The sequence below is a fragment of the Aptenodytes patagonicus genome, chromosome 3 (genome assembly GCF_965638725.1).
Source record: "Aptenodytes patagonicus chromosome 3, bAptPat1.pri.cur, whole genome shotgun sequence".
NCBI lineage: Eukaryota > Metazoa > Chordata > Aves > Sphenisciformes > Spheniscidae > Aptenodytes > Aptenodytes patagonicus.
In genome coordinates this window covers 68,244,335-68,266,231 of record NC_134951.1, presented here as the reverse complement: position 1 = coordinate 68,266,231, position 21,897 = coordinate 68,244,335, and the positions used below count along the sequence as shown (strand labels likewise).

The following is a 21,897-nucleotide window of genomic DNA, read 5'->3' as shown; positions in this document are numbered from 1 at the left end:
TATTTATTTAAGTAGAGGTTTTCTGAGACATAGCATTTTCAGTGTAATAGTCAATTAAAGGTTTGAGCTGTCCCTTAGAATTGGATTGTTCATCTTCTAGCTGCAGTACCAACAAAGGCGGTTGGATTTTAAGGATTTTTGAAAACCCTTACTTTTCAGTGTTACTCTGGAAGCGAGTGGGGGTTTTACAGTGCATTTGTAAATTGCAAACAAAATACTCCTCGCTACCCTCCTCTGAATTCCACCAAAATCTTAAAACCCTCAACATTTTAAGAGAATACCTGAGTCTTAAATGTTCCTTTGGTTTTTTGAACCATTTTCCCTGCAGATTTCTGTTGTCCCTCTTCAGGAAATGGAACTGTAAAAAGAGCAGTTGCTGTATTATAAATCCTCACAGCTTTGCATGAGATTGTACATACATGTAAAGCCAAAAACAAAGCTGAAGTGATTTCAGAATATGCTGCATTTCTACAAAAAATATTTAAAACCTCAAAAGTTGTGTTCTTGTAATAGCAACAGTCGTGAAAAGACCCTTCCCTGACCTTATCCCATATAATGATTGAAGGATGTAGCCCTGTAGTTTATACTTCGGAGACTGGCTGTCTTGCCCCCTCTGAACCCTGTATTTATTTGGGCTCTGAACCATTCTAACTACAAGAGGCCTCGCACTGGTGCAAAGACCTGCCCTGACAGGCTTCCCTGCAGTATCGAGGTTGTAAAGGTTTACTGCTGTTGAGTCAATTTATGCAGTTTCCATGAGCATATTAGACTGGGCCCTAAGTTACATCTATTCTAGTAACAAACACAGGGTTAGCAGTGATGCTCAACAGCGTCCTGCCGTTGTTCATGCTGCCCTCTTGTTAGCATGCTCCTCCGGCATTGCTCTGGCCTGGGCCAGCCAGCGGTTTCCCAGGCTCTGTCTGGGCATGGGTGCCAGGGGATGGGGCAGGAGCTGCTCCCCCAGGCATTTTGGTACTTGCCGGAAAAGAGCTTAGCTTGGATTGATGTAAGAAAGGTCCTTGGCCTCTTTCATTTAGTAGCTTAGATACAGCACCAAGGTTTAATTTTGTATTTCAGACATTTTAAAGCATCGCTGTGCATTTGCAATAAACAGTATGTCCCAATAATGCATTCTGACACTCCTGGTTTTGGAAGGAGGAAAGGGGAGGTTAGCAAGCCCAGCGTTGTCCTGCTTTGCCATCTGCCTTCCCTAGCAGTAATGTTTTAAACAAGCATAAACTGTCCGTGTGTGTTACGCTGCTTGTGAAGTGGAGTGCATTTAGCTTCCTTTGTGAATACAAATGTACTGCATACTGAAATGAGGTGCTCTCAGCCACAGGTCAGTATGTGACGGTATTAGATACTTGCTGTAGTGCTGACAGCTTCATTCTCCACAAGCCCCATCCTTTGTCTCGTGTGTGTGTGTGTGTGTGTGTGTGTGTCTATACATTCCATAGCGGTAGAAAGAAGAAAAATACCCCATCTCTCTGGTTATTTATATAACTTAGTCTGCAGATTTTTTTTATTATCAGCTATTTTTAATTGGCTAACAGTTGTTATCAGTGATGTCTCAGTTCCAGAAACATTCGTGATGTCTACTTTGATGTTTTTCTCTCTCTTAACCCGATTCTATGGAAAATACACACATGGAAAGCAAAATTAAGTTATTTTTCTTACTGTACAGTTCTTAATAACTGTATACAGAATATGCAAATACCTCTCTTGGTTGGCTGCAGTAGTCCATCTGTTCTGACAGTACCTCATATTAGATTATCCAAGATGTTTGCCAGCATCCAAGTATCTAGCTTTGCTGCAAACCTCTACCAGAAGCAGAAAGAGGCTACGTTTTCATGAGAGCAAGAGAATCTACACAAAGCAAACTAAATAGGCTTCAAGCTGCTGAAAGACTACTTATGTGCCTGGGGAAAAGAAGTAAACAATCTTTTTGTGTGTGCTGCTTTCACTGTAGCCTTTTCAGAGCCCTCTTTTCCTTATCCTAAATGCCTCTCTTGCCTGCCAAGAATAAGGATAATTAAATGTCCTTTAAGTGGTGTTTAAAGCTGCATGATAAGAATACCTATCCTCCTGATCCAGTTCCATATAGTAAATATGAAAGGAGAACAGTCCTATCAGGCGTGCTACTTCATCGCTCCTGAGACTAGCTTTAAGGCGGAGACTTGAAATAACCAATTTCCCCCACAGTGACATATGCAGCATCCTTACAAGCATCTCCAGCAGCACGCCTGCCTCTCATGTCTGCTATTTATACAGTAATGCAACTGAATTGAAAAGCAACAGCCTTACACAGACTAATTTTAAAGCAGTGCTCTGGTTTGTGATTTTAGAAGGCAGCTACCAATAAAAATGTAAATTTAAAAGAACCCTAGAGTCCTTTCTACTGACCCAGTGATAAATATATTTTGAACTAAAACTGTTTTTCCATTGTCCTCAAAGTTTTTTTTTTATGCCAATATATGATTATTACTTCATTTTAAAAAGTACAGTTATTTTTTATTTCCTGACGGTGCTGAGGATGAGACGACCATCAGTACTAGCTGTTTCTTTTCCTCGCTTCTTGGAGTTTTTCCTTTATGATAAATAGAAAGTAGTTGTATGGACAAATGTTATTTAATGGTTTTCTTTGCAGTGTTGGATAATGTCTTTGTATAAATGCTGTTACAGCATATGTATTATTTGTGGTAGAACAATGCATGTTTCACTGTGTTAGCCTCCTTTCAGACGAACTGCAAGACTTGGAGAGCTATCCGTGTCTCCTGAAAATTTTTTTCTGAAGTGTAATGCTTTTAAAAAGCAGATCTGATTATTCACATTAGTCTCCACATTTCCTTCCCCTTTTCTTTATTGCATGAGGCATTAGCATGGAAACACACTTCACGTTTCTCAGGCTTTTGTCTGTTCCTGCTGCTTTGCCTACTGGAAGTCAAACAGTGCTACTTGGTTTCTGACATAACTGATTACTATGGAAATTATTACCATGTCATAAACAGAGGATTTCATGTGTCGAATGTGCGGCAGGAACGCAGACGATTCTGTAAGCAGAAGGTCCCTGGTAATAAGGAAAAAGGGAAGAGAAATGCAGAAAACACATGATGCCTGTGCAAAATCCATTGTTGCAGATTCTTTTTCAGAAGGCATAACCTTCAAGAGCGTGGGGATCAAGCCATTTGCTGGGTTGTTTTTAAATGAGTAAGAAGATAAATGTGCATTTGTGCTTCAAGGAATAATTATTTTATTTTGACTCCAGCAGTTGGCACTGGCCAAAGTGATTTCCGAGGGCATTCGATGTATGTCCCAGATCACTGTTCCACGCTAGGGAGACTAGACAGCTATCGCTCCGCTATGCAGCGCTCTGAAACCAAGGACACCAGCTGCCAGACAGAGGAGGTTAAAGTTGTGCCCCCTTCAATGAGAAGAATACGAGCGCAGAAAGGACAAGGCATCGCAGCCCAGATGTCTCAGTTCTCCAGCTCATCTGGAAACATGTCAGTGATGAGTGATTCCGCTGCAGTTATATTTGCTTCTCGCCAAAATAGCGACATAGGTTTTCACAGCTTGCCTCGGGCTGGTGCGAGAGTGTCTCTGCAGTCCCTAGAGCAGACACAGAGCATCTCTAGGCAGACAGAAGACATTGCTGGCACTTTACCCCACCAGATAAGTAAATTGCAAGTGGACGATAGTGTTGTGCATCTGAGGAATAATCCCACGACGGGGACCCTGTCGAGGCCAAAGTCTCAAGAGGTGAGAAGCTATGATAGCGAAAAGTCCGCAAGCCCAGCATGTGTGGTCTCTCCTCATGCCACCTACTCAACGAGCATCATACCCAACGCAACACTGTCGTCCTCCTCAGAAGTTATCGTTATTCACACTGCCCAGAGTGTTGGATCATTGGATAGTAAAATTACCAGCTCTGCTGCCTACCCAAAGCCAAGAGACAGTCCTGTTGCCAGCAGTGCAGTAAGTGGGAAAGAAGATCACCATTCTTCAAGCGGTAACTGGAGCGAGAGCAGCTCCACACGTCACTCACAGACTTCAGACACCATCCCATCTAATACTGTCATGATGCTTTCTCTTGGTGACTCTGCTGTCTCTCTTAGCACTCCTGGAAACGCAGAGGCTGGGTCTCAGAGCGTGAGCTACAGCTGTAGGAACAATCTTGCTTTACCAAACCCTTCGCAGGACAGCGATGGTAGGAGTGAATCTAGCTATTCAGGGGAGCGAGCACAAGCAGCAGTGAACAGCACAGAGCATTGGCTGTACAAGTCTGCAGAAAACAGTGAGACTCCTTCGCGAAAGGTGGTTTGCACCACACCAGGCTGTGCCACTCCTGGTAGCAACGTGAGCAGCAGCAGCCTGGAGAGGACTTCGGTCAGGGACGATTCTACTTCTCTGTATTCTGTGGACCACGATGGTTATTACAGTTCCATGCACATGGACTCTGGACTGAAGTCAGACATGCCATGCAATAGTACTAATGGTTTTGGGAACCCCAGAGACAGCGTGATAAATGTCTTTGAAGGAAAGGAGAAGAAACATCAGGATAACCAGACGGGCCAAGGTGACAAATCCCTTGCAAGAAACATCTCTCTGAAAAAGGCAAAGAAGCCGCCTTTGCCACCATCCAGAACAGACTCACTCAGAAGGGTGCCCAAGAAAAAAGCCCAGTCCAATGGACAGGTACTTGATGAAACCCTCATTGCCACCCTCCAGCATTCTCTGCAGTTGAATCTCAAGTGCAAAAATGGCAGCTCCCCTTCCCAGAGCCCCTGCAGTGATTATGAGGATCCCTGGGTGTTGCGTTCCCGCAGCCAGAGCTCGGTCAGTGCAAGCAGCAGCATGATGTCCACCACTGCTCCAAACCTGTACTCCATCTGCACAGTCACTCCCTCTCAGAGTGAAACAAGTAGCATCAAGTCAGAGTACGCTGACCAGTGGGGTTACTACAGCGACTATGCCGCAGTGGCAGACGACCAGGTAAAATCCTCGGTGACCCATTCTGCCAGTACATCATCTGCTCTCAGCGATTACAGCATCAGCCACTTCAGTGATGGCTCAAGGGCTTCTGTGCCGCAAGTGCCCAGTGGACTGGCCAAACCAAAGAGCACTTCTCCGGAGAAATCCCACCGAGTCACATCGCCATCAAGTGGGTACTCCAGCCAGTCCAATACACCCACTGCACTTACTCCAGTGCCTGTATTTTTAAAATCTGCATCATCAGGAAATGGGAAATCCAAGCTGAAGCCTAAAGTGCCTGAAAGGAAGTCCTCTCTTCTGTCTTCAGTCTCCATGTCTTCATCCTCCACTTCTCTTTCTTCAAACACATCTACTGAAGGGAGTGTGAGTGTGAAGAAATTGGATCCCACCCTGAGCTCTCCTCCGGATTCTGGTGCACCTCCTCCACCACCACCTCCTCTTCCAACACCTCCTCCACATTGCCCCGAACATTCTCCCCCTCCTCCCCCTCCTCCTCCTCCTCCAGCAGAAGTCATGGATCTGTCACCATTGCCAGCCTCTCCCACATTTCCCCCTCCTCCACCAGAAGCTGATGTAAATTCTTCCTTTGCTCAGACTGTCCCATGGTTTCCACAAGAAGCCTCCATCAGTTCGTTCTCTTCCCCTGTTCCTCCTCCTTCTACTTTCCCCATCACTGTCCCACCACCAGCACCACCTCTTGATCCCAGACTAACAAAAGATGCAACAATATACCCACAGTATTCTTTTAAGAAACGTAACCAGGAAGATTTTTGCTACAGTCCAGTGAAACAGCCACTGAACAAGCAAGATGCATCAAGACCTGTGATGCCCTTAGTAACTACCAAAGCGTTGCAAATGGTGCAGCTGAGGTCTGTGAAAAAAGTGACAGAAGGTGAACCATCACCTGAATCTGCTTCTGAAACCACCTCTCAGGAAAAGGGTACTGTAAATTCATCATCGCAGTCTTCCCTAAAGCCATCTCTCTCACTAAGACTCAGTAGCAGCTTAGGCGAAGAGGAAATGAAAACTGAAGGCACTTCATTTAAAAACTCAGTTCAAACACTGGCTCGGGGTTCTCCTCTCGTTCTTTCTGATAACATACCTGTGCTTGACAGTGATCAAAAGCCTGCGAGTGCAGTAGGTCTAAACAAGTCTTCCGAAGCTGATGCACTGGGGACAGCTACTGAAGACACACCTGGGTCTTCAGTGCAGAGTGAAGACCTCCATTCTGGCGTGTCACTTCAGGGGTCACCAGCATCTCCCGACAAGACTCAGGTCGTATTGTCAAGCAAGAAACCACCTCCTATTTCAAAGAAACCCAAACTGTTCCTCGTTGTACCACCTCCACAGTTAGATCTTACAGTGGAGAAAATAGCTGAAGTGAGTGATACTGTCAGAAGCACATCAAGCCCAACGAAGAGAGACGCTGTGCTTGCACACTGTGAGGAGGCGAGAAATTGTCTTACAGATGGACTCAGTTCTAGCGAGATGGACCCTGGCAGCCTGGTTCCTGAGGGAGGAGCTGCCGGATTCACCTTCTCTGAGACAGTGGGAGCTAATGCCTTTGTGGTACAGCCTGCTGCATCACCAGTTCAAGAAGAACCCAGGCAGGAGGAGCAGTCCGCTTTTGATGAAGGAAGCAGTTCAGGCAGCAGCCAAGACAGCGGCAGTAACGCTGACGGGCACCTATCTCAAGAGAACGAAAGTGGTGAGTCTCTCTTCTCTGACTCTTCTTCAGATGCAGCAGTAGCTATTTTAAAGAAGCTGGGGAGTGAGAATAGCAATCCTAGCATTCAGGTGGGCTTCTGTAGAGAAAAGAGCCTCTTGAGATAGTTAAAACTAAAAGCCTGAAGAAAGTTGCAGGGATCAGATTAATACTTTATGAGATTTCTTATAATTCCTTTCTGACTTCTCATTATCGCAGCCGTGGAAAGAAAATGATGCTTTATTTAACTGTGCTAGGATTAAAACATGCTATGAAAACATGGGTAGCTTTGTTAGTTTTGATTTTGCATTTTAGTGGAAACCATACACATTTTCTTTCAGTATTGTTCTGCGCCTGTGTGTGTGAGCAAACATAGGCATTTTGTGCACTGCAGTTTCCTAAGCAAGCGTTCTTCTGAAATCACAATAATGACACCGGTGCACTCAGTCTCTGCTTTGCCTTAGAGGCAGCGAGGGCTGGTTTCAGGATTATATGCCTGTTGGGTTCCCACGACGGACTGACAGTATTGTTCATTCTCTCTGCATAGTGGAGGTGTTTGAATCAGATACAGCAAATAGTTCATTCCTGCCGAGCAATAGTTATGGGGAAGAGACGGACGGAGTGGCAACACCAGCGAGACCAAGGACTACTGAGGATCTTTTTGCAGCCATTCACAGGTACTGCAGAAATTGCCCTTCCCATACGGTCAGGTCCGGTAGTTTTCTCAAAAATTAATATTGTTTTGCTAAAACACACGCTTAAAACAGTCATTGCTTTAACAGAGAGCACACATTTATCAACTTTCTACTAAGGCTATATATGAAAAAGATAAAGAAAAGAACTTGGGTTTTATTGTTTTACAAATACATTTAATCCATTCTGAACTAAAAGCTACCAGATTAAATCAATGTAGATTATGTTATAAATATCCTGCCCCTTAAAATATCAAGTTACATCTAGTGTTTATTGTACTGTTCTCAATCTGCCATATTAACTCTACTGTTGCTTTTTCTGAGTATCTTTTTGTTTTCATTCTTGTTCTTCTCCATCTCTTTTTACTCTCTTTGCTGCTTATATGGTGCAGTTTGGGACAGAGGCTCAACGCTAATGCTTCATGGCAAGCGTGGCTGAAACTGGCAAGTAACACAACATGTCAGTCATATGGCAAAACATATGGCAAACGCTGGATTATAGTTTGCCATAATCCAGCCTGAGGTCGGGTGTTTTGTGTCAAACCAGTTCATGAATGAAATGTGCAATACTGGCTCTATTATTGATGACATTATTCATTTCCCTTAAAAACAAAATCATCCTGAATAGGCAACTAGATTTTTGTGCTGTTCACATTAGGTTCTTAAAAAAGAAAAGAAAAGCTAAAAAGCTTAAAACCACAAAATGAAACGTGTGCACCATTTAAACAGTACACACAGAAGACCATTACCACTCTCTGAACTACTGAGCATCCTTTTAGACTAGAATCGATGTAGTGGTAGTGCCATCTTGTGGCTGTGTCTTTTACTTCAAAATTTAGAGGGGCCATCTCTTAACTGGTGACAGAAAGTGCTTGGCAGCATCCGTATAGGTTTATCTAGGTGTTTGCGCATCTGTGCGTGAGTTCTGCATCAGGAGTACTGAGGGACGGGAAAAAGCTGTTGTGAGAACGTGGCTGGGAGACTGCAGCATTTGGGATGCAAATGCTATTTTTTCATTTTTGAAACAATTCTGTTTCAGATGTTACAAAAATTACATATATGTGATACTGACTTTTTACTGTTACCCCTTAGAACTTGGCCTGTAGGAGCTGTTCTAAAAATGGTCTGTTGCATTCATGTTGCATGGCGCTCACTAGGACTGCGACAAATCTGTTTTTAGAATGAAATATTCTGGCCAGTAGCCTTTCTCCCTTATGTATGCAGATAGAGAGTGGATCTCTGTGTGTATGCACATACATGTAATTCATGAGTTTATGGGGAAATGGACAATGGAACTGGATGTGACATAGTTAAAACTGCTTGACACATTTGTTATTAAGACCTTGCTTTTGCTGGCTTTAGACTTGAACCATTATCTTCCTTAGCTGTTAATCAATAAAAACCATTTTGTGTCCCCCCCCCCATTTCTAAAAGGTATTATTTCAGTGATTGGCACTCTTGAATACATGCTTTGGAGTAAGACAAGAAATTTAGCGGTACGTGCGTTAAGGGCAGGAAGAACAATCTTAAGTCACAGTTTTGTTTGAATATATACCCTATCTCTGTCTGAAAAGCCACCAAAACCAAATTTGGTTCTTAATTTTAAGTTTCTGTCATAATTCATACATGCTGAGAAAAGCTGATTAGATGCTGACAGCAAGCTGACGGCTTTGCATTGCATTCACAGTCTTACTGAACTACTTCAAGCCAGGATAACTAAGTCTTTCCCTGCAGATCTTTGCAACTGAACTTTGTTTTCTGTTTATTTGGAATTTCATTTGGGTTTTGGCAGCAATACAACCCCAGCATTGCAGCGTTTAAAGATACCCATAGGCAGCCAAAACCCTAATGAAGGGAAATCTTTTCCCTGTAGCTAATGCACACACATATTCGCATACAGACTCACAGAGCATCCAAGCACCAAATTCACTTGCTGCCTACGGTACTGACGCACAGTTAAAACTAGACAAGGTTCTTATGTTTGCCACTACTGAAGTCGTCATTTTATCCCTACGCTGTCTTTTGGTGTCCATTCATCCTCAGGCTGAATGGATGTTGGTATTACATTCTTCTTCCAGAAAGGCAGGTGGAGGCAGCAACAGCTGTTACAGCTGCCTGTGGCGGGTATCATAAGTGATCTATGCATAAACTTGACCACTTCAGAGAGACAGGATCGCTCCAAAGTCTTGGCAGAGTTTATGGCAATGTCTGTTGCTGCCGCCTACTCAACTGATGGATCCTGCTACTTTGTTTTCTGTTTTTTTTATTATCAGTAGGCTGCAATGCATAAAGACATTTGAGCTTGCCTTGGCAAAATCTCAAGGCCCTTAAGAAAGTACAGATAAAGATCACGTTAAGTAGAGACCTGTTTTACAAGGGGAACGGTCTGTATTGAATACATGCTTGATAAAAATTAATATGGAATTATAGCATGATAATCTTGTATTTGTAACAAGTCTGCTGACTTGTTTTAAACTTTTGCCAAAATAGCATATGTAAAATTAGCCTTTATACCTTTTTGAATTAATTCTTGCTTAGTCTGCAAAGAAGCAAAGCAGCTTTGCTACAGATACCAGGCATGTAATACATTTCTTTCTTTAAGATTTCTAGTAATGTGAAAATGGGGCAGTAAAGTCCAGTTTCCACTTATTCCCAGTTCCATGATTGTTTCTTGATTTTGTTTTTGTTATCCCTGCACTTTACATTTAAATTAAAAAACACTCCACCCTTTCATTTGGAAAGATAACTTTCATGTCAGGAAGTTGGTCTCTCCTTCATTTAGTCGAAGAACTGCATTAATGCCTATACAGTTTTGGTGGTGTTCTTACTCATGCTTTAGATTTAGATTACGTCCCCCTTATCCCTCTCTCTGCTTTAGCTTAATTCGTTGTCATCCCTCTAAGCTTAGTTTAATTAGGGAAGGTAAAAAGTTTCATTTTTTGTTTGGTCCTCTTTTTCTGTTGTTTTTCAAACTCAGATCCAAAAGGAAAGTCCTTGGCCGTAAAGATTCTGAAGACGACCGTACCCGCAACCATTCTCCATCGCCCCCCGTAACTCCCACTGGTGCTTCCCCAACCTTAGCTACCCTCAAACAAGCCGGATCTATTCAGAGAAGTGTTCGCAAGAGCAGCACCAGCAACGACAACTTCAAAGCCCTGCTGCTGAAGAAAGGGAGCCGCAGTGACACCAGTTCCCGCATGTCCGCGGCAGAGATGTTGAAGAACACGGACCCGCGGTTCCACCGGACAAAGACGGATGCCTCCCCTGACCTTTCCGACAACCCTGCCAGCTGCTCGCCCAGCAAGAGCAAACGGGCCCAGGAAGAGTGGGCCAAGAGCGAGGGCCTGATGCCAAGGAGCATGTCCTTCTCTGGCACTAGGTATGGCCGGTCACGAACACCCCCCTCTGCTGCCAGCAGCAAGTACAATGTCCGCAACCGCATCCAGAGCAGCCCCATGACCGTCATTAGTGAAGGAGATGGGGAAGTGGTAGAACAGTCAGAGGGCAGGGTCCGAAGGACTTTGGAAGAGCAGCAAGAGAGGCAGCTTGATATGTTTAACAGTGATGAAATGGACATGAATGACTTTCCATATGCTGAGGAGGCAGGCTGCAAGGAGACCTTGGATCCAACCCATCTAGACTTAATGACTCAACCAGGTACTTCAAGGAAGTATCTAAGTCCCTCAGCTGAAGAAAGTTAAAAGGCAGTGGCAAAAGGCATTGGATATTAGTCTAGAAAATGACAGAGGACTAGATTCCAGAAGAAAGCCCAGACCAGGACAAGTTTACTTTGCTGAGCATTTATTCCATGAACTGCATGTGTGTGTTTAAATGCTAAAGCACCGATAGTTCTGCATGGTTGGGTTGGGGTGGGGAGGACTTGCTTTGAATGAATGGTCTGTGGCTTAAAGAAAGTTAACAGTTGAATTTTTTTGTGTAAAGCCTTAGAAGTCCTTGGGGGGGGGGGGCGGGGGGCGGGGGGGAGTTTTCTCAGAGCCTGTAGGGGTGTGACGTTTTTCTTTTTCTTGAGACTGCAATTGTGCAAGCAAAATTTAGGAATAAGCCTGAAAAAGAGGAATGGGAAGGCTTCTGTGGTACAAGCTGGACATGTGCTTCAAAAGCATTGTATTGGTGCAGCGTAGTGCATTCGTTAAGCAGAGGGAGGCACGATGAGGCACATTCACCTATGAGAAGGTAGTAGGGTTGGTGTTGGGGTTGCATGGCTTATTATTGGGGTATGCCCCAGTCTAAGATGAAGCGTGTCCTGCTAAAGCAACTAGGTCACCAGGTTATGAGTCGGTCCAGGGTACTTTTTTTTTTCTTTCCTGAGGGAAAATGAAATACATAGTTAATGTGGAAAAGGGAGCCGAGTTTTATAACACGCTACTAGCTGCTGTGCAGCCACACACATACGCTTGGTGAAACACTCATTTCCAAGTGAATTGCTTCCTTGACTAGAGTATTCCCTTAGAGAGCTGGAACAACTGGATGTGGCAGGATGCGAGCAGGCAACAGAAAAGTGGGAGAGGAATTAAGCAGTGTACTGCCAGAGTTTGGAAGGGTTACGTTTCTGAATTAGAAAGCAAAATTTGACTTTGAGAACTTGCACTACAGAGCTGTAGGTGGAGCCTGTCTTTCAAAATTGAAACTTGGGAGTTGTGTTTTGCCAGAAGTCTTTCTTCCCTTTGTCAAAATGGGAAGATTATTACTTTTCATCACTTGAAATACAGATACTTGCTAACTTTTGGTTACCAAAGAATAAGTTACAGTTACTTTCCTTTTTGATTTGCCTGCAGTATTGCTCTTCTTTTTTAACCTTAATAATTTAGTGAGGTTCGTTTTTATTGTATATTTTACAGATAATAAAAACATTTAACAGTTTTCCAATTGTAAAGAAGACCATTAATTAAAACTGAAATATTGGCTGGAGTTTTTGGTTCTTAGTAGGAGTGAAGCTTTTAATTTTTGAGAAGAATTTTGCATCGTTTGATGGCGTGTGCAGTTTTTGTATTGTTTGTAAATATTGAAAGTTGTTAAAATATCTTTTGATCTCCCTACAGTAGAATTTATACGTTTTTAGATTGCTTTTAAGAAGAAAAAGCACTCTTTGTAGATTATTTATTTTAGAGAAATATGCTCGTAATCTCTTTCTTCAATCCTTTACTTGTTAGTAATGTAAATTTCAGGGGCCTTCGTTTAACTCTTCCCAAGAGGGGAATAGTGATGAAAATGCTGTGACTTTGCTTCAATAAAGAAAAAGGCTGCCAGTTGCCATATTGTCTTTTGAGTTGATTAAAATCTCCTTCAAAAGATGTGTCCCGCAGCGTATGGCAACCCACTGAATGCCATAAACCATGCATCCAGCTACTGATCTCCAGTTTTCATTGCGAAATTTACTAATTCACTTTAGAGACAACTAAAGCGTACTTACATATCCATCCCATTTTGGCATCTCAATGCTGAGACTAAAAAAAATTGAAATAATCCTAAGCTTTTTCCAGTATCATTTGTGAGTGTTTCTACTACTTCTCTCTTACTTGCAACCTGTCCCAGAAAACTAAAATTCTTGGAGAACCAGATTATAAGCAGAGTGAGCGAGAAGTGAAATGAAGTGGAGAAGGTGAATCCAGCTGCACTCACTGGAACAAGGGTGGGATTAACCGGTGCACAGCAAACTTTCTACCATTTTTGCGTGCTAAATACCTTTAAAGAACCATTGGATTTTTTTAATTAAATGAAAACCTAATTGGATAAAGTAGATCGTTTCAGGTATTATTAATATCGATCTGAACTACATACTGTTGCAAAGAAATAGTGCAAAACATTCTGCAGCTTCTAAATGTCTCATGAGTGTTGCTTTGGTGTTTCTCCCAGAGCTGATCACATGAAACGTAGAGCGCTGTGTCCTTTTCACAGCAGGTACTGACCCTTTCAAAGCTATATGTAAATGCTAACTCATCCTCATGCCACCATCCTGACAGGAAAATACTTGGGCTTTGTTTTATTGTTTACAAATGGAGAAATCATCTAAGTGAAAAATTGCAGCATTGGAGAAAATTAGAATTCTGCTGTCTGCAACTTCTGCAGTACTTTGCAGCATTTCACATGAAGTGCCTGAAGGCGGGAGCCTAGCCAGCTTGTTTCCCTCATGCTGGCCAGCTGATGCTGCCAGTCATTTCTATAGGCTATGTGGGGAACTCTTCCAAGAAAAAGTCACGGTTTATATGCACAGCATCTTCTCAAATGCAGGTAGGTGAGATTAAACTTAACGGTAGCATGGGCTGAATTTCTTCTCTGGCCACAGGTAGCCTTGATGCTCATCTAAAACCCACATTTGGTGCGGGTTTGGGTTGAGGCTCAGGTTTTGGCTAGTGTGCAGAAGGCAGTGTTTATGTAGCCCTACTGATGTTGTTACATGACTACATTTTACACAGTATAAGATGTAGTGAAAGACATTAAATGTGCTGAAATATGTTTAATAGTGCTTACAATTATATTTATTTAGGCAACTGATGTAACTTTCTTACGGAGATATCACCATGTCATCTCCCCGCTGCCATCATCCCCTGTAGCAGCATGCAGAATTGGTTAGTAGCTCAGTTTTCTCAGCAATACAGTCCTTGGCCCAAGTTTCCGCTGCAAAACCTTAGGAGCATGACAGCTTTAGGCTGTGTTTTCTGTACTGGCAACAACTTTGGCGTGTATGTAATTATGCTAAGGAAAACATGCTTAATTTTCTGTCACGTATCCAACTTCAAAGTTACTTTCTTCCATTCTAAGCTTCCTCCGTAGGGAGGATTTGCAATTGTGGCTTTATTGGTCAACAAGTATAGATTAAGTTTAGCAAACCTCTGCTAAAGACATCCAGAGCAGTAGGAGAGGAGGAAAAATACACAAACTTTGGCCATGCTAAAGAGAAAAAGGAGACAGTTGTCATCCTGATGCTTAATGAAGCATACTGTTACAGGGCTTGTTCAGAGTTTAGAGTTGGTTTACAGTTTGCCTCTAAAGCAAGAATCATTACTGAAACTAGATATGAGATTAATTTCTGGTTTTCCTTTTATTAGGATTGGTTTTAAACTTCACTCTTTGCCTAAATTTCACTTGTATTAACTCATCCTATGCTTCCTTCGTTTAGAATCATAGAATCATAGAATCATTGAGGTTGGAAAAGACCTCCAAGATCATCGAGTCCAACCGTCAACCCAACACCACCATGTCCACTAAACCATGTCCCTAAGTGCCGCATCTACTCGTCTTTTAAATACCTCCAGGGATGGGGACTCCACCAGTTTATGTTCAAAGTTCGTTGTTACTGCTGTCAGACGTAGGCAGCCCCGGTCCCCCCCTTAGAATTAGAGCCCTGCAGTTAGTACGTTAATACATTCATAAGGCTCTGTGGCATCTACAAGCCTTCGCTGTTTATATACTGGACAGAGGAGAATTTATTATCTTAATTTAAACGAAGGATGGTTATGCAAGGAGCAATAGCTTGGTGAGAGGAGGTTTTTAACTGGAAATCAGTTAAAAGAATTGGGAAAGAAGTGGATTTGATGAAGACGGGGTTTTGAGGAACCAGGACTGGACGCTGGTTCATGCATAAGGCTTGGCCTGAAAGAAGGCACAGAATAATGGCAGAAAAGGTGAAGCAGGGAGATTACTGAGGAGAAGTACTGTGAATGCACAGAACGACAGTAAGGTACGAGGCGGGCAGGCTAATGCAGATTCTTGAAGATAAAGAAGCTTCAGCAAGTACAGAAGAGAGAAAAAGGCAAAGGAACAATGGGATAGTCACAGCAAGGGGAAAGAAAAACTTTAGCCTATGAGTTTCTTCACAATTCAAAGGGTATAGAAGGCCGAAGTCAGTCAAACATGAAAAAAAAACATTTTAGAAGAGGAAAAAGAGCAAAATTCTGTGAGCTTAGAAAAGCAGTAACAGGCTGAAGCGAGGAATGCTCTAGGAGACGTCAGGCAGCACTGGGCAGGCGGCTCCAGGCTCGAGCACAACTCTTGGAAGGGTTCTCTACAGAAAAGCCGTGCCTGACATCTGGAAAGAATATGGGATCAGGAAGATTAAAGCTCAGATTCATCCTGCCTAACTTCTACCAACAACCCTGCGTCCAGTGATTCCTATGGACTGGCTTACAGCTCTCCAGACACTGTGTTCTGGTAACTTGTTAAACCTTCAGTCATTCCCTGGAGCAAAGAGAGGCCACTTGTGCATGCAGCACAGGGATAAATGTCTTCATAATATTGCAAGCAAGGATACCTTGTCAGGTATTGTTTGGATCCCACAAAGTTCTGGAAAGGCCATTTTTAGCAGCAGTCACTGCTCCAACAACGCTGTTGCTATAGTATATTTAAGTGGTTCAAAATGATGCATTGTTTGCTTCTATAAGAGAAGATTAAAAGGATGGACATCAACAATAAAGCAAAGTGTTAAAAAAATTTAGTGGCAATGAGGAATCGTTTTATCTATTTAAAATAATTTCAGTACTCACAAAAAAGAACACGAAGCTACAAACTACATTAGCTATATAATGTACAAAGTACATTATACCAGCTTTCTGAGTCCCCCCCTTATACTTTATTTCCTGACTAATTTTCAGAAGTTATTTCTTTCATGGTTAAGACTGGAAAAGTCTTCTGACATAAAATTGATCATTTTCTTGGTTCTAAAGAGGTGTTATCAACTTCAGAGCGCAGCATTAAAATCTTGCAGGTATTCAGTACTGGATCGTGACTGGCTATAGTGGTGTAAATTAATAAACACTCAACAGAGTAAAATACAGAGGTGTTTGATAAAGAAGTGCTATGTCATATATTGTTCTGAAAGACTGGCTAAAAGCCTTGATAGTGCTTCCCCAGCAGAATGAGTGCATTTTATGTTGCAAATTTAGCTCTTTGCAGTTAGGTTCCTTCACATAATGCGCAACCAACCTTTTAAGGGCCAATCAGTTCTTCTCCCAACAATGCTAATGCAAAATGTCATTGATTTTTAGTAGGAAATTGTCTGTTAATAGTGAATCCAAATGTGGGGGTATATGCAGAAGAGAGAAAGGCCAATCCCAATGTACATGAGTTGCTTCTGTCTGTAGTATACTGCTCTATTTGTGCACCAGCCTTCAGTATAAAAACAGAAATTCTAGCTACTGAAGGAACAAAAAAAGTAAAAATCTGTCAGGACATGGAGGTTGCAGAAGTTTCTGCATATCCACTACCTCTTGAAAAAATAGTAACGTTAAGTTCTGTGTTTAGACGGTAAAAACTAATTTGTGGGGAAAAAAAAAAGATATAAATTACAAAAATGATTAGATAAAATCTGGCAACAAACAATACAGGAAATAAAATGTCCTATCTGCCATCTGAAGAAGAATACTTCCACAGTAGCAGTATTTAAGAACTGCTTAAATCCCATGTTCTTCTTGTACATCTCAGTAGTAAACTAATGTCTTCTTTAAAAGTCAGTCAAATATACACTGTTAGCTCCCAAAGGCAGGAATTTCTGTGTCCATTTTTCCGCAACCCAGTGTGAAAAGAGTGTTAGAAACGTAGCTAGTAATTTCATTTGGGAAAAGTAAATTGATTTCTAGGCCAGTTTAAAACCGGTGAAAGAGCATTACAGTGACAAGAGCTTTCAGCGCCCGGTGCAGCATCACCAGTTGAGAAGCTGCCCTAGCAGAGTCTGAAAGACAGTCCCATCCTTCTCTCCTTAATCGGGATGTTGTAACGCGCTGCCTGAAAAATAGTGATTGTTGTAAATTACTGTGCTAACTGGGAGCTGCAGTGCAGTCAAAAGGATTAAAAAAAAGCAAAGCCCAGATTTATATAGTTGGTACAGCAGTCACAAACTAGGGAGTGATTTTAATATATTTACCTTTTTATAGAGTCCTAATAGAAAGCAAAAGTACATTTCAGAAAGGAGGTCTTAAGACAACAAAACCGTGTGCACCAGGGAGCACGTAGCTGGGAGCAGAGGTCATGCAGTTTCACAGAAGTCAAAGTGTGGCTCTGGGGTTGCTCATATCCACTTGCAAGCCATGGACATGACATGCACTACCAAACCACTGGCGATCCCAGATGAGCCTGGCATAGACGAGCCATACACAGCACACTTCATCTTTTAGGGCAAAAGTCTGTAATCCAGGATCACCCAAACTTAAATTCTACAGAAAGGTCTCTGTGATGTGATATACAGGGAAAAAAGTGTACCTCAACGTAATATTCAAGAGGGTAGCCCTTTATTTATTCCAATGTGGAACACTGATAAGACTGTTTTTCTCCATTTACTGATGCAGCTATTTCCAAAACTTCTCAAAGTGAGGATTGTGGCATGTGGGGACATGAAAAGTAGTTGATAGGTTGTTTCTCTGAGATTAAAAAATCACCAGCACTACTTTGTTTCTAGGCTGTTAAGCACAACCCTAGGCAAGCGAGTTTGTGTAAAATAAAAGCTTTTTCTGAAGGGCAGCTCTGAAGCCCAGGGCTGACTATGCAACAAATTGGCCATATACTTCATGGGATGAGTTTCTTGCATGATGTGACAACCTCTGTAGAGCCAGTCTGGATTTTGGGGACAAAGAAACTAAAAAATTACTTTCTGTGCCACAAACATGGTCTCTCCCAAATGATCACCAGTGTCTGGGAAATCACAGCGTCATCCTAGGAGAGAAACTGTTAGTCCATGTTAGAAGTTATCTAAAATGCTTGCTGAGAAAAGAGGGAAGAAAGTATCTTGACAATAAACTGAAACTGTCTTTCTCAAAAGTCATTCTGGTTGTTACTCTTGTTTGTTGGACTTTTCCTTCTTTGGCTGAGCCACGTCTCATGTCATCTATTAATTTATGTAGACTGCCTTAGTCAGCAGTATTCTTTCAACAGGTATTTCCTCATCCTGCTTCAAACATCTTGCTAGCATCAAGACTTCTTTGTGATAGTGGTATATCTTCTGAAGGCCTGCCAGGAATATTAAATACGAAGGGAGTCTAAGCTTGATTGTCCTTTATGCCCTAGTCTGTACACCATAGACTCCCAAAGTTCATCTGTCTGGGAAAATGCCATCAGTGGCAGCAACTCCTGCTTTTGTGCCAGTCCACGTGCGTACATGATGGCACTGGGGCCTCCAGCCCTGTTGGCTCTTCAGTTATTATCAACAGCTGAAACCTTTTTGTTTGCTAGACTGTGGATTCAGAGGAGAGTTTCCTGCAGTTACATTTCTCTCACCTCTTCTAAGATGACTTGCCAACCCTTTGACTCCACTACCTTTCCCCTCTCTTAGCATGTCTGCTTTCCTCAGTCACAATCCCACGTGCCTTCTTGTCATATTCCTCCACCAGAACCCCAGAGACTGACCCTGACCTCCAGGTTCTTGCTCACCATCCCGTTTCACACCCAGCTCCCACAAACTAGAAGCTCGGCTCTGTGTCCTTAGCCATCCCACCTTGTCCTCGCACCCATGGAAGGACTGCAGACAGCTACAGACAGCAGTGACACCACTTCAGCGATAACAGTATGGACAGGTACTTACAGTGTGCACTTCCAACCATGATGGGCAGTGTCTCTGCTGTCAGCGCCCAACAACAAGTTGTGGTTTGTGCCCAGTCTGGGAGCCTCTGCTATAGCCTGTTAGCCTACACCTTGCAAGGCTGTTGCCTACAGTCTATTTTACTGTGTTCTCTTCACCTGCAAATGTTTGGGTCTCCTAAATATCTGTGAAGAGAGGTGGCCCTGGGACAAAAGACAGCCTGTATTAAACATCTTTTCAATGAACAAACTGGTAAGATAAATGGCCGCACATCTTGATTTGCATTTCTCAAGAACTTGATGTCCTGAGAGATGCTACCTGGAAAAGTAGAATTCCATCAAATGGGGCCTAACTGGGAACACTTGAAAACAACAAAGATCTACGTTTTCCCTGGTAGTCTTCAATTGCACTTTTCAGCAGTCTATAACTCTGAGAAGATACTGGAATCTGGAATTCAGTTTGTTTCCTTCATGTTTGCTAAGTACTCAAGTTTTTTTCTTCCCCTCCCTAGCTCCTGTTGGCACAATGTTTTTATTGTGATCTATGAACAAGGAATGTGGGATAATAACGGAAGATTGGCGAGGAGGTTTATAAACACGCTCAAGTGACCTGCAGCTGGGGTGTAGAAAAACACACATATCATACTAATTGTTGTTTAGCCTTGTGTGTTTGACAAGGAGAACATCTGTGTTTAGATAACATAGGCCTGTGATAGACTTAGAGGCACCCTATCGGACATGCTTGAGATTCCTGCCCTGCTGTGAAAAGGATCAAAGCACAGTGGTAAACTACGCCTGCGCAAATCCCTGATAAACGGGCAAAAACAGCAGGCTCGGCGATCCTCTAGCATGGACCGAGCTCCGCGGTGCCTGTGTCCCCGCTTGTGTGCCTCTGCCTGGGTGCTGCTTTGGGGATCCCCCGGTTGGTGAGGTAACGAAAATAAATTTACTCTTTGCATTTCGTCCGTGGTTTTGTGGTTGTTCCTGCGTCCTGCCTGTGCTGACTCACACATTTTGGCATAGTCGGCAGGATCCAGGAATAGCCATGCCCTGGCTGGCAAAAAAAGTTGGGGACTGGGGAGGCCACGACGGTGACTCCCTGTATTCCAGGATGGCCCGGTACTGAGTGCTGGACCCCTGTGGCCACTTTCCTGGCTACATGGGCTCTGCCAGAAGCATGGCCTGAAATAGATGACTGGGCGGTGGTTACCCCCCAGACAACTGAAACAGCTATGCGCAGGTTGCCATGGAAAGCGGCATTGGAGTCTTCTCGCAAGTTAGCGGGGAGATTGGGATGGTTATTAGTTACCGGCACTGTACCAGCTACTAGGAAGAAAATTAACTCTATCCCAGCCAAAATCAGGACATGGTCTTAAAGCTCTTGATTGTGAAGTTGTAGCATTACAGAGTAAAATGAGAGAGTTGGAAAGGGAAGTCGGGACTTTACAAGATGCAAAGGCAATCGCGCAAGAAGTGATTACTACTCAAGCAGAGCGGTGCCATGCGCTGCAAGGTACTGTAGAGCAGTCGGTAGCACATATTGCTAATAAACGAAGGGACAGATATGGAAAAAGTAAGGTTTCGATTTCCTAAGTTCGTGCTCTCACCACAAAACCTTTCTGGGATCCCAAGGAATGGGATGGAAATATCTGGAGTGAATCCTTGGACTCCGAGGTTGAGTTCGAGTCGGATTTAGAAGGCAGGGAAGTGGTAGAAGCGCGACCCCCCATACAAATGAAGGGGCAGCAGGAACAAGCAGATGGTGGAGTGCAGGTCACGCGTACTTACACCCCGAAAGAGTTAAGGGAATTTTTAGAGATCTATCAGCAAAAGAGTAGGGAGGGCATACTGGCATGGATTTTGTGAGCTTGGGATAGTGGATCTGCGTCTATCCATTTATTAATGGGTAAAAAACATTTATTAAGCCCTATAGCCAGTGATGGTCAGATACAACAAGGATACGCTCAGTTGCAAAATATCAGAAATCCTGATAGGCAAGATATTATTGCACCTACCCTATATCAGTGGTTGTGTGCAGCAGTTTTAACAGCATATGCTGAACCTGTCGAATTAGTGTTGTCCCTCAGAAACTGGTGTACAATGGAGGAGGGTATTAATTTAGTGCAGCAGATGGGGATGGCTCTTGCGTTGATTATGGGATCCAATCTGGACAACGTAGCAGTAACGAGAATTATCAAAATGCAGCTTTTGAGAGGAGTACCTGCCTCACTAAAACCCTTGATTATACCAGTAGTCACAAATGCCTGGTAATGTAGGCGCCCTAGCAAATACCTTGAGGGAAATGGGGGCTGTAACTTTAGGACTATGTGTGCGGGTGGTAGATAAAGGAAAGCTGGCAAAACCGAAAGGAGTTACATCACAGGTGACAAGGAAACAAATGTGGAATGATCTTTTACAAGCCGTTGTCCCACAATCAGAAATAAATGGGATCACAACATCAGAAATGTTTCACTGATGGCAAAAGTTAGCGCCTATGCAAAAAAGCTGACTGCCCCCGGCCCCGCTGCCAGCTCTGTGCCCGCCATCCGCACCGCCTGCCACCTCAAAGCAAGGCACTACCTGGCAAATGTCAAAACAGCAGAAATGAAGGTTTGGCAGGTCCCCCCAGATTGCCGCCACTGTAGCCTCTTACCGTGAGGGGGACTGACACCCCTATGTTCCTTTCACTATAAAGTGGTGGTCTGGGGGTATTTTACATGTGTTAGCTCTGGTGGATACTGAAGCTGAAGTTACTGTATTACACAGTAATATTAATAATAAAGAAGCCACATCACAGATCCGTGGATTAGGGGGAAATCCAACCCCTGCCCCCCAAGCTAAGGTTACCTTAACAATAGGAAATGGCACTCCATTTACCATGACGGTGTTAATTGCCACAATTAAAGAATATATTTTGGGTATTGATGTGTTGGCAGGACGAACAGTTGTAACTTTAAATGGTTGCTTCTGCTTCGGGACTTTGCA

General features: G+C 43.1%; 1 protein-coding gene across 5 annotated transcripts in view; it reads left to right on the top strand.

The window, feature by feature from the left end:
• NHSL1 (NHS like 1) overlaps positions 1-11,337 on the top strand; it is a 187,219-nt gene extending 175,882 nt beyond the window's left edge. For 4 of the 5 annotated variants that reach the window (XM_076333703.1, XM_076333705.1, XM_076333706.1 and 1 more), the window contains 3 exons: positions 3,266-6,700; positions 7,245-7,374; positions 10,367-11,337. In XM_076333703.1, the coding sequence (XP_076189818.1) occupies positions 3,266-6,700; positions 7,245-7,374; positions 10,367-11,090 (4,289 nt within the window). In that variant the 3' untranslated portion in view covers positions 11,091-11,337. Of the gene's footprint in view, positions 1-3,265; positions 6,701-7,244; positions 7,375-7,781; positions 7,834-10,366 lie in introns of all 5 variants that reach the window. The other variant, XM_076333707.1, reaches the window with a different exon arrangement.
• Positions 11,338-21,897: the final 10,560 nt, after the last annotated feature.